A 13,084-nucleotide genomic window follows, 5' to 3' on the forward strand; every position below is an offset into this window, starting at 1 on the left:
GTTTCTAGAAGAAGACGGAGAACAGCTTCTTTTACTGGGTGGTCGCTTTGTGCCAGGCATTATGATAAATGCTTTAAATGCATTATCTCATCTGATCCTCAGAACAATCTTATGAGGTAGGTACTATTATGAGGAAATTGAGGTGCAGATGGGTCACTAAACTGGGAGCTGAAGTGCTGAGATGCAAACCCAGGACAGTGAGACTTAAAAGGCTACGTTCTGAAACATGATGCTAACCTCCTAAACTTGAGCACTCCTTCTTGGGGGAGGGTGACCACGAGCTCTTAAGGATGTAGGTCTTTCTTAGAACTGCAAAGGCAGCTTACCTCACTTCCTTCCGAGCATTTCCGTAGGACTTCGTTGTCCCGTAACTTCTGTTCTCATTTTCCCACATCCTGGTGGTCCTGCTGTGATAGAGTTGCCTGGTAAAATCTGAGCAAATTGGAGAATTCCTAGTTATTGGCCTGTAAGATTGTGTTTCTAAAGTTGTATCACTTCTAGCTGTGGTAATGGGCTCCAAACACCCTCCTCACCAGCAGGAAGTATGACAACACCCAGCTTATATCTTATTTACCTGTTTGACCTTCAACTGGAATTAGAAAAATTAGAAACTTTCACTCATAAATCCCTAATAATTTTGAGGTACAGGTATACATGCCTACCTAAAAAAAGAGCCTTAGAATAGCTAACAACAGAAAGAAACACCATTCAGAGAAGCAGACTTAATGACTAGTCACCACATTTTACATACACTCAGGATCTCCTAAGAAAAAGCATTTTCTTCCTGCTCCAGTTTTGACTCATTTTCATATCTTCTGCCTATAGTGACCCCCCAGGACCCCCTTTGGTGCCCTGAGGATGCATTCTTAGAATAATGAGGCCTCTTCCTATATAAGTGAAGAGAAGGGCCCCCACTCAGCTAAAGAGAAACATATAATAAATATGACAATTCTGACCGGATTAAGGAGGCAAACACATTTTCTTTTAAACTAATTTATTAATAAGTTTATTCTTCACTCATAAAAAAGAACATATTTTTGGCTTTGAAATGACGACATAAAATAAAGAGGCAAGTAACTAAAAATTATCAGCTGAAAGTAGATAGAAGCAACTCATGCTGAACCATGAGCAAACACTATGTGCTTTGGGCTACAGCAAGGGCACCAGTCAAAGCAAGAGCTGAAGATGCGGGGCCCATTCAAGGCCCAGGCTATCTCTAAAGACTGCTTAGTTCCCAAAGATTGCTTGGTCAACACACATAGGAAATGACTCCTCCCTTTCCCTCTCTTTCCTTCTTTCCTTCCTAACCTTTAACTACAAGAACAGTAGGCAATAATGTTTTGATGCTAGCCTTTCTAGTTTGTAGGATAGCGTTGTTGTTGTTTTAACATGTTTAACATGAATATTTTCAACCTTCAAAAACATAAAACTGCAGAAATCAACTGTAACTAAAAGCCATTTCTATTTTTGGTCAGTTATCTGCTGTAGGCAAAGCTTCATATAGGAATTTTTATTGCGGATCTCCATGACTGCATCCCTAACAAGCTCAATGAACATCTGTGGCCAAAGCTTTTGCAAAGCCTCATTTTTCATGTTGATTTCTGTGGCTTCCTTCACAAGATCCTCGATATACATCTTGCAGAATTTCTTTTTTTCCTTTATTTCCTGTTAAAAAAAAAAAAAGAACATTTTACAGTCAATCATAATTAATCCCCAAACCAAAGCAACAATTACCTGAACCAGAGGAACTTGAAATAATCTATTCTGACCCCCACCCCTCATAGCAAGGAAGACTTTCCTAGACACTCTGAACACAGAGCTCTGCTTCAGTAAAGACAGCAACTGGGAGCTCACTTCTTTCCAGTCCACTCCCACCTCTGTGGGACAGCTCTGTTAAAAATGTATTTCTTGGCAGCTGTAGGAAGAAAATTTCCAGGTGAACTAATATGAAACCCATTTGCTAATTGTGGGGGGAAATAAAGCTTTTAAACTACAGTTAAGAAAGGTGTTTCTTTATTGGAATCACTGGATCATAACAACTATTTCTTCATTGATAGACTTTCTCCTTTCTCAGTGAAAGTAGTTTACTTCGCACAAATTAACTGAATGCATAGATTTATGACTTCTAGTAGTAAATATATCAGGGCACTGAGGCTGACACTCTTAATTAGTATGAGGTCAGTTAATATACATATTTGAAACATATACATATTTGAAATATCCATACTCTGAATTTACTCTGTATTTTAGGAAAGCATGTAGTGATGCATTACACTGACTTATGTGGCCAAGACCATTTGGACAAAGTTGGGGAAAAGTTTACAAGGAGGAAGAGGACATATATATAAGCCTGGGACCCAGAACTTGGCCTTCAGAAGAGACAGTGTTCCCACTCAACTTCTGGGTCTGGCAGTCTGTAAATGAAAAACCTGGGCTCAAAACACAACAGAGGAAGTTTTGGGCCCGAGGCTACTGGGGCACTGGGCCTCGATATCATCCTAGAGGCCGAAACAAAGCCATTTTGATTAATGCAAAAATTCAACATTTATTTTGGCTGTTGATACTTTCAGAGTATCTAGGCATGATGATGGAAAGTGCCATAATATATATGGAAAAAAATCATATATATTATGATTTTTTGATATAATATGATATAATATGATATAATATGTATGATTAAAAATCATACATATTATATGGAAAAAAATCATATAATATATATGGAAAAAAATCAATGGAATAGATCAGATAATCAGAATTATAGAAGAAGCAATTCACATAAATGGAGGAAGAAAGAAAGAATAAATGTCAATGAGTCAATAGGTTTAACTACTTGGAAAAGGATACACTGAAACCTCCAACTCAAATCAAAACACCAAAATAATTTTAAAATAGTTAAATTTAAAATATCAACAAATATTCCCATTAAAATCACACTACAGAGATTTGTAATCTCAAGGAAAATGCTTACATTATAATGTTAAGTGGAAAAACAAAAATACAAAGTGAAATTTTGATAGAGGTTGGGTTACATAATAAGTGTATGTATTTGTCAAAACTTAGCAACTGTACTCCTAAGATTTACATTTCATTGTATATAAATTTTACCTCAAAATAAGAAACTATATGAAATACTGAACTCTAATGATCTGCATGCTGAATTATTTAGGGAGAGGTGTGGTAATGTGTGTAATTACTTTAAAATAAAATTTAAAAATAAGTTGATGGATAGAGGATGGGTAAATGCATAGATAAGTGACAAAGCAAGTACACTGTACAATACAATACTAAGAGTAGAATTTAGATTTGGGTATTGGGTGTTTACTGTAAAATTCTTTCAACTTTGTTGTATGTTTGAAATTTTCATTTAAAAGTTACAAAAATATATAGAAAATTAATTAAAAAATATACTGAAGTGTCATTAAGATTGTCTTTGGGTATTGAGACAATGAGTATTTTTTGATCCTTTTTTCTATTTCTCTTCCTTTTCTAAATTTTTACAATTTATAAAACAACAAAATATGTTTTAGATTCTTGATTAATTAATATAAATTAACGGTGAGTCCCAAGTGTCACTAACTTCCTCTAACAGAGGCATATTTTGGAAATTTTCCTATGACATATAGGATTTCTCTAAGTAATCATTCACCATTCAGGGATCAACAAGCTGGTCTGATTTAGTTCATGTGCTAAAAACAATAGGTCATGAATTGATCTATCATAAAAATATGTACAGATTTTGATGGGCGATAAATAACAAATGGCTCCAGCTGGCGACTTCTCTGGTGAACCTAACTTCACTAACTCTGAAATATAGTCTGGGACTTAGTCACCTGCACTAAGTTAGCTTGTTGATGAGAACAGCATTTAGCTGCTCCCTTTTAACACTCAGTAAATCTGGGCTACAAAGGGACTACCAGGAAGAAAGACAAATGTGAATCACCAGAGATCAATAACTAAAATGAGCAATATTTTACAATGGGCAATGTATTTACACACGTAGAAGGCCTCTCTTACAGATTTCTAAGCTTCTGAAAACATGATTTTGAATTTTAAAAAAAGTTCTAGCGGCAGGGGCTGGAAAAATTTTATAGTAATAAGGAATGACAAAAATTTAAAGAATTTTAAATGATGAATTTTGTTAAATAATTTATACATAATACAAATTAAACTTTTCATAATTGGCATAGTGCAATTTTTGGTGGTTTAAAATCTCCTGCTATAGTTCCTTCCATGACTTCTTTATAAACATGATGATACAGAATTTTATCTATTATAATAACCCTTAATTTAGTAAATGTGTTTGAAAGCATCTTTACTTCATCATTTCTTCTCTCCTCTAAGCCAATTACCCTGTCTCTCCATACAGTACACTCTAAAACTCATCAGGTGTCTGCCAGGACGACTCACTCTGCATGTCCAGAATGATCCTGTTAAGAGCACATTAGAGATACCTCTCTTGCCCTGACCTCTCAAGAAGTTGTTGCTCTTTGAATAATGCTTTTTCCATTCTCAAATGCTTTCATATACTTATTTTTTTCTAGCCCACAGTATCCCTGTGAGGGGTCATAAATCAAGTATTTTACAAGTTCAATCCTGATGAGTTGAACTCTATACAATATTGTTTATATTATTTCATTGAACTAAAATTTTGTTGTCATGAGGATAGAAAAAAAAGTAGGTCAAAGGTAGATTTGTTATAGAGTTACGCTAACTATAATGGTACTTGTATAGGAATTTAATCCATATCTCCATTTTATAAATGGGAAACTAAGGTCAACAGAGGTTGAGAGACTTGCTCAGGATTAGACATCATCTGCTAATACTAACCTAGAGAAAACTCTAGTCTAGTCCTTGTAGAACCTGCAGTCTAGTTGGAGAGATGGCCTACACATGTTAAAAGCTTAAGTGAGGGCTTCCCTGGTGGCGCAGTGGTTGAGAGTCCGCCTGCCGATGCGGGGGACATGGGTTCATGCCCCGGTCTGGGAGGATCCCACATGCCGCGGAGCGGCTGCGCCCGTGAGCCGTGGCCGCTGAGCCTGCGCGTCCGGAGCCTGTGCTCCGCAATGGGAGAGGCTACAACAGTGAGATGTTTAGATGGCAAATACAATCATTGTTCAGAGAAGCGAGAGCCCTTTGTGCTGGGGTGATCAAGAAGACATCAGGAAACAGCGTGATATACTGTGAAGGAAGCCAGGGTCAGGAATCAGAAGGTGTGAGTTCTAGAGGCAGTTCAGTCAGGATCTCACCATGTGAGCCTCAGTAGTTCACCTAAGCTTCCAGTTTTCCTTACCTGTCTAAGAACATGACTGGATTCTTTAAAGTCCCTTTCAGCTCTCCGTCCATCTTAAATCTTTTTTTCTTTTTTAAGATGTTGGGGGTAGAAGTTAATTTATTTATTTATTTTTGCTGTGTTGGGTCTTCGTTTCTGTGCGAGGGCTTTCTCCAGTTGCGGCAAGCGGGGGCCGCTCTTCATCGCGGTGCACGGGCCTCTCACTATCACGGCCTCTCTTGTTGTGGAGCACAGGCTCCAGACGTGCAGGCTCAGTAGCTGTGGCTCACGGTCCTAGTTGCTCCCTAGTTGCTCCGTGGCATGTGGGATCCTCCCAGACCAGGGCTCGAACCCGTGTCCCCTGAATTAGCAGGCAGATTCTCAACCACTGCGCCACCAGGGAAGGCCCGTAAATCTTTTTTAGAATAGGTCAGGAGGTTGAGTGAACAACTACCAAGCAACAGAATTATACATGTCATATGTATAATGAAAGGGTCTGCTTACTCTGATTTGTGAGAAAATTACTTCACGTAATTCCTTTAACAACTCAGGATATACAGAGGAGAGAGAATGAGCACTTTGTGTTGCAGTGATTTAAATATTTTTTAAGAAGTGGTGAATGCTAGGTTGTGAGTCGAGAGAAAGTGATTAAGGGACATGGGCAAGGTCTTTCAGGCAATAAATAAGTGGTGGAATCATGGGCTCAAATCCAAGTCACCTAATGGTGTAGTATTCCTTCTATAATGTTATGTGGCTTCAGGTTTTTTCTTTTCCCTTTGATATTTCTCAAAACAGTAGTCAACATTCGCTGTCTTTACTTCTTGATTGCTTATTTACTGCTCAAACCACTTTAATCAGGACTCTGCTTACATGACTCCACTGAAACTATCCCTGTTTTGACTAAAAATGACTTCTACTGCCAAATTTACCAAATTTTCCCCCTCTAGTTTGTGCCGTTGGGATTTTAGAAAATCATAGCCTACCCAATCAAGGTCATAGTTTCATCTGTTTTTTAAATGAGAACTTTAAAGTTTTGCTTTTCATACTTGGGTTATTTGATATGGAGTTAATTTTTCTTGTGTGGTGTGAAGCAGGGGGTCTGTATTTATTTCTGATTTGATATTCCATTTCCTCAGTAGCATTTATTAGATAGTCTGTCTGTACTAGTCTGCAATACCTGCTATCTGTATAAAGTTTTCCTATATACATGGGACAGTTCTGGCTATTTTGTCCATGGGTCTCTGTATCTATTCCTATACTGCCTTAATTACTACAGCTAACTATCCAATTTCTAATTATCCTATTTATTGAGTTGAAAACATTAAGGACAGATGTTGAATTGTATGAAATGCCTTTTGAATATCTATAGAAATAATCACAAATTTTTACCTTAGATCTATTAATAATTTACTGATATCGAATATTTCTCACATTCTTAGACTAAACCATACTCGGCTGTAATGTTTCATTATTCATTTAATGTTCTGCTGTATTTTGCTTGATATAATTTTTTAAGGATTTTTGCATCATCAATATTCTTAGGTATTTGGTCTGGCTTTTCTTTTTCTGTGCAGTCCTGGAAGGTTTGGATTCAATGTTACACTGTCTGACTTTAAAAAGTGAAAAAGTTTTCCTTTTTTTTAATACTCTTGAACAATTCAAGAATTATTGGAATTGCCTGTTCCTTAAAGAGTTGGTAGATTTCTCTATGAAACTGTTCTTGTTTTGCAAGCAGCTCTTTGATATTTTTCTAAATGTCCTTTATTGAAATCAGTATTAATTTCTGACTCCTAGAACTGACTGCTTTCAGGAAGACAAGGACTTCCTGCTTTCAGGAAGACAAGGACTTCCTGCCAGCTTGGCTTCCATTTTCCTTTTCACAACATCAGGAAGCTCCTATTTGCCAAGGGATTAAATTCAATCTCTTTCCCCTCTTACTACCTTCCCAGCCTCATCTTCTAACACCATCTACCTCAGTCTCTGTGCTTCAACAACAGTGACTGCTTAAAGTTCCTGGCCCTCTCCTTATCTAATTTATGCTTCCACGTCTTTTATTCATACTGTGCTATTTCCTAGAAATGCCCTTTTCCCTTTATCATATAGCTATATTTTACCCTTTAAGATTTCAGGAAGCTTCTTCTCTAGAAAGCCTCTCTTGACTAGGATAAGCTATCCCTCTTCTACACTGTCTTGACACAGTGATTTACATTTATCCCTGCACACGTCTATCACCCCCATTAGAATGTGAGATCCATGAGGATAAGCACAGTGACTTCTTACAGCCCAAGTATTATGTGCGATCGGTGCTCAACAAATGATTTTTGAATGAATGAAAGTATGACTATAGAGAGGACTTCAAGGAACTGACTTCAAGTATTTGAAGAGTTTTCATAAGAAAGACTTGTTCTCTTTTCTACATAAGGCAATAATACTAGGATCACTAACTGAAAGTTATTAGTAGGCAGATTTCAGCTTAACATGGATAAGAATTTCTTCACTGTTAGAGTTGTTCAGTGATATGCGGCTACCTCATGAAGCAGCAACCTTTCTTCACCAGAAAAATTTAAAGCAGAATCTGAACATTTTCCAGGATGCTATAAAAATATTGTTGCACTGAGTTCTCAAGGATTTTTCAAGCTATAATCCTTAGAGCCCTATGGGTTCCAAAAAGATGCTTCAGGACTGGCTGGGGGTGAGGTGAGGGAAAGGAAAAGAATAGAAGATCCAATCAAATAAAGCTCTGAACTCCATCTACAACAAGAACAGCTCTGCTGTTTTGCTTTCTTTTGAAATACTGAGTTTCCAGCTACAATACGGTTTGAATAAAGAATCTCACAGCTGTTAATAAAACATATGAAAAATGTTTGGCCATTTTGTGTATATGTATATATACCCACACCATATATATATATATATACACACACACCACTTAGTCCCCTCAAAATCTCTTGTAGAATCTTAACTTTCTATTGTTATTTAGATGACTTGTTTCTTCAGCTTTCTCTGAGTTCCATCAAGGCAGGCACTGCATGGTTTTCTTCTGTGTAGTTCTGCAGTGCCCTAACACAATATTCCCTCAGTAAACTTCTGAATACATAAAGGAAAAAAGAATTGGTTCCAGCTTTTCTGTCTAAATAGCTACAGTGGAAACAGAATAGGTTAAAATTATGTGACTAAGAACACAGAAGGTAATGGTGTAGGAGAATAAAATAGTGAATTAAAACATCAAGGACCTAGGCAGAGAGAACAGAAATGGAGGTTCTGCTGTGTCCTCTGCCAGTCCGGCACAGGCCAGTTAAGTACTCCGAGCAAGCCTATATCAGTTTTCTTAATTCAGAGAGATCTGGACCTACTTTGGTCTAGATTTTTGGTACCTACTTCTTTTGAACATTTTTTTTTTTCTGCTTAAATATATTGAAACTATGGGTTTTACTTCTCCCTAATGCCTTGGTGCCTACTGTCCTCAGCTCTGTATAGAAGGCTGGCTAACATTCCAGAACAAAAAAAAGGTTATCCTAACTGATTAGGAGAGAAACGTACAACTCCCAAGTCTCAAGCCATTTGGGATTTATCCAGACAATGGGTTCCAAAGATAATGACAGTTTTACCTCTAGCTTTTCATTATAAAAGTCTCTTGTGGTATAATTTAGTGTAGCACGATTTGTGCTTTCTTCCACAAGTCTCTTGCTATCATTATTTTCTTCATTGACAGTACCAGGTTTTTTCCCTTTCGTTTCTAGAAGATACCGGAATTGCTTCTTCCTGTAGAAAGACAGTAAAGAGATTTAGAGAGTTACTTACGTGATTTGTGAAAATATGTCCAGTTTTTGTTGACTTTAGAGGGTAGCATATGCTTTTTTGAATATCTGTTTTATGAGTTTGAGTTTTTTTAAGTCAGTTCACTACCCCAATCTCTCTACTAATTAAGCTATACAACTCAAAATCTTTTGTTTCACAGCTACCAATCATCAACCTAAACATGTCTCAAGCATTTCTAAAGTGAAAAACTCTAAAAAAATATATAAAACTTAAAGAATCACGGAGGACCAACCCTAATTATACATGTAGTAGACCAAACTTTCAAAGTCTTTATATCCCATAAAACATGTTAGTTACACATCTTATAAATCACACAAATAGTTCATAATTCTATTATGCAGCTCAGTAGTATTACCCATAGCTAGAAATGGAATGGAGGGACTCCCCTGGTGGCGCAGTGGTTAAGAATCCGCCTGCCAATGCAGGGGACATGGGTTCGATGTCTGGTCTGGGAAGATCCCATATGCTGCGGAGCAACAAAGCCCATGTGCCATAACTACTGAGCCTGAGCTCTAGAGCCCGTGGGCCACAACTACTGAGCCTGTGTGCCACAACTACTGAAGCCCATGTGCCTAGAGCCCATGCTCCACAAAAAGAGAAGCCACCACAATGAGAAGCACACGCACCACAGTGAAGAGTAGCCCCCGCTCAGCACAACTAGAGAAAGCCCGTGTGCGGCAAAGAAGACCCAATGCAGCCAAAAATGAATAAATAAAATAAACAAATTTATATATAAAAAAAAGAAATGGAATGGAATACTGGTTTAAGTTTAGGTAAAAACAAAACACAAAAAACCCAAAAACCTCTAACTGTTATCATATCAGGGTAAGATCTTATTAGGAGGTAAATAATGAAACAGGAAGCTTCGTTTGATTATGAAGAACAGAAACAGTGCTCATAGCATCACTTGCAGACCCATAAGTCTGGAATTCCAGAGGACTGCAACTCATCCTTCATGAAGGTCACTTTCTGGTTTCTACCACTTAGCATGTCTCTCAGGGAAGTGATATAAACACTTTACTATGAACTGTGAACTGAAGACTGGGAGCAGAAAAGGAATATATCTTTTAAAAATGTCTCCCTTTTCCCAATTTAAGAGTATAACACAACTGTTTTAGAAATTATAAGGGGTATGCATTTTGAAAAGTATAAAAAAATAGAGTAAAATCACCCATAAGTCTATAGCATATAAATCTATGTAAATCATTAACATTGTTCACATTAGACATATTTCTTTGCAGGCTTTTTCTATAAATTTTTGTGAAAAGTTAAGATCATAATTGTAAAGCAATTATACTCCAATAAAGATGTAAAAAAAAAAAAAGGTCATACTAGATATCCAGTTTTGTATACTGTTTTTGCTTAACGGTATATAATAAGCATTTTCTATGTTATTAAAATTAATATTTTAATGAATGAATAAAATTCAATTGTGATGTAGATCAATTTACATAATCAGTCCCTTTTACTGGATATTTCAGTAGCATAATTTTCTCACTCTTAAAAAGAAGAAAGTAACGTATAGGTATTTATCTGCATTTATTTTATTGATTTTTAATTACAAAAGCAATATACAAATTATCCATCACTTTTATTAGTCTTTTCAAATAATCAATTTTTCATTAATTATGTTTTTAATGTCATTATTTCTTTTCTTTAACTTGCTTCAGGATTATTTTGCTATTGTTTTCCTAACTTCTTTAGATAAATGTTTAGCTCATTCATTTTCAGTCTTTATTCTTTCCTAATGTACCCATTTCAGGGCTAAAATATTTCCATTTAGCACCACTGTAACTTGATCTCAAACGTTTTGAAATGTGGTATTTTTACTACATTTCAGTTCAAGGTTGTTTCAAAATTACATTATAAAATTGTCTTTAACTTGTAGGTTATTTAGGAATGCATTAATTTCCAAATACACGGGGATTTCCTAGCTAACATTTGTAACTGAGTTAAAGTTTAATTGCATTTTGAATGGAGAGCATAGTCCATGTAAATCCTTTGGAATCTGTTGACATCTGCTTTCTGGATAGTATTTGATCAATTATTATAAATATTCCATGTATGCTTGAAAAGAATTTGTGTTCTGCAGTTGTTTGGGGTAATGTTCTCTAAGTGGCTAAGTCAAGTTTGTTAATCGTGTTGTTCAAGTATTTTACATCCTTTTTCTATTAATTAATCAGAGGTATATTAAAACTTCCCACTGCAGCTGTGGGCTTGCAGTAATGTCAATTTTTGGTTTATAAGTTTTTAAGGCTAAGCTTATAGGTTGCAGACAAATTAAATTAGCAAATTGATATTTCTGGCGAACTGAACCTGTTATCATTTGAAATGATCCTCTTTATTTCTAGTATTGCTTTAACCTTAGTTTATTTAGTCCTCAATGGCTACTTTGTTTTTATTTGGTTAGTATTGATGTTGTTTATCTTTTACCACTTTTTTACTTTCACACTTTATGTAACCTTATGTTTCAGATGTGTCTCTTTTCAACAACATACAGTTGAACTTCCTTTTTTTTTTAAATTGAGTCTGACAATCTTTGACTTTTAACCAGAACAATCAGTACATCTGCATTTTATCATTGAGGTAGATTTGGTCATAATTAATGGCTCCCTTGAATCCATGCCCTTTACAATATTATTTCACAGTTAGGTAAGTATACCTCCGAGCCTCTTAAATCTTGCCCTGTGACTGTGACCAATAGAATATGGGAAATCGTGGTGTACCAGTTCTTAGCCTAGGCCTCAAGGGGCCTTGCATGTTTCTGCGCTCTCTTCAAACCCTGCCTTTGCCATGAAAACAGGCCCAGGAAGATTTCTGGTATATGAAAGACCGTGTGGAGCAGAAACAAGTTGTCCTAAGTAAGGTCTTTCTAGACCAGCTTACAACCTCTCAGACCCCCCCAAAAGTGAGAGAGCTTAGGGAAGATCTGCAGAGCTGCCTATCCAACCCTCAGGTGACTGCAGATGCATGAGGTCCCGAGCTGAGAGCAGAAGAAGCACCCAGCTGACCTACAGACTCAGTGGGAAAATGTTTCTTGTTTTAAGTCACTGAGTCTTGGTACAAGTGTAATTGCTGATATATTAGTATTTAGGTTAAATCTAACATTTTATTTTCTTTCTATTTGACCAAATATTCCATGTTTCTTTTCATTTTTTTCTTCTCCCCACTTCTCACCCCTGCCCTGACCTTACTAGTTTGGAAGCTTATACTCTTTTATTCTTTGGTTACCAAAGAAATTACAACATGCACTCTTAACTTACTAATATTTAAACTTAATTACTATATCTTCATTCTAGATAATACAAGGACCTAGAAAACTATAATTCCATCTACCCCTCCCAATATATATACTACTGTTGTAGTGTATTTTAATTCTACATTTTAAAATCTCACAATACTATTATTGTTGCTTTATATAGTCAATGTTTATTTAGTTTTATCCCACAAATTTAACACTTTCCTTGCTCTTTAGCTCTTCCTGCACCTCAGAATTTCTATCTGGGATCAGTTTCTTTCTGCCTTAATTATAGGCTTTATCATTTACTGCAGGAATACTGATGGGAAATCTCTTAAGTTTTGTTTTTATTATTTGGTTTTAAAATGTCTTTATTTCACCTTCATTCATTTTTTTAAGGTTTTTATTTTAATTTATTTATTAAAAATTGTTTTTTTTGGCTGTGTTGGGTCTTCGTTGCCATGCGTGGGCTTTCTCTACTTGCCGTGAGCAGGGGCTACTCTTCATTGCAGTGCGCTTCTCTTGTTGCGGAGCATGGTCACTAGGAGCGCAGGCTTCAGTATTTGTGGCATGAGGGCTCAGTACTTGTGGCTCGTGGGCTCTAGAGAGCAGACTCAGTAGTTGTGGCGCATGGGCTTAGCTGCTCCGCAGCATGTGGGATCTTCCCGGACCAGGGCTTGAACCCGTGTCTCCTGCATTGGCAGGCGGATTCTTAACTACTGTGCTACCAGGGGAGTCCCTTTCACCTTCATTTT

The 13,084-nt window shown here is 36.6% G+C and overlaps 1 protein-coding gene across 1 annotated transcript in view; it reads right to left on the reverse strand.

The window, feature by feature from the left end:
• Positions 1–960: 960 nt before the first annotated feature.
• Positions 961–13,084, reverse strand: part of LRRC49 (leucine rich repeat containing 49) — a 127,475-nt gene continuing 115,351 nt past the window's right edge. The window contains 2 exon segments of the mRNA XM_007467844.1: positions 961–1,665; positions 8,881–9,034. Of these exon segments, the coding sequence (XP_007467906.1) occupies positions 1,462–1,665; positions 8,881–9,034 (358 nt within the window). The 3' untranslated portion in view covers positions 961–1,461.

Source organism: Lipotes vexillifer, unplaced genomic scaffold (genome assembly GCF_000442215.2).
Source record: "Lipotes vexillifer unplaced genomic scaffold, Lipotes_vexillifer_v1.1 scaffold792, whole genome shotgun sequence".
Lineage (NCBI taxonomy): Eukaryota > Metazoa > Chordata > Mammalia > Artiodactyla > Lipotidae > Lipotes > Lipotes vexillifer.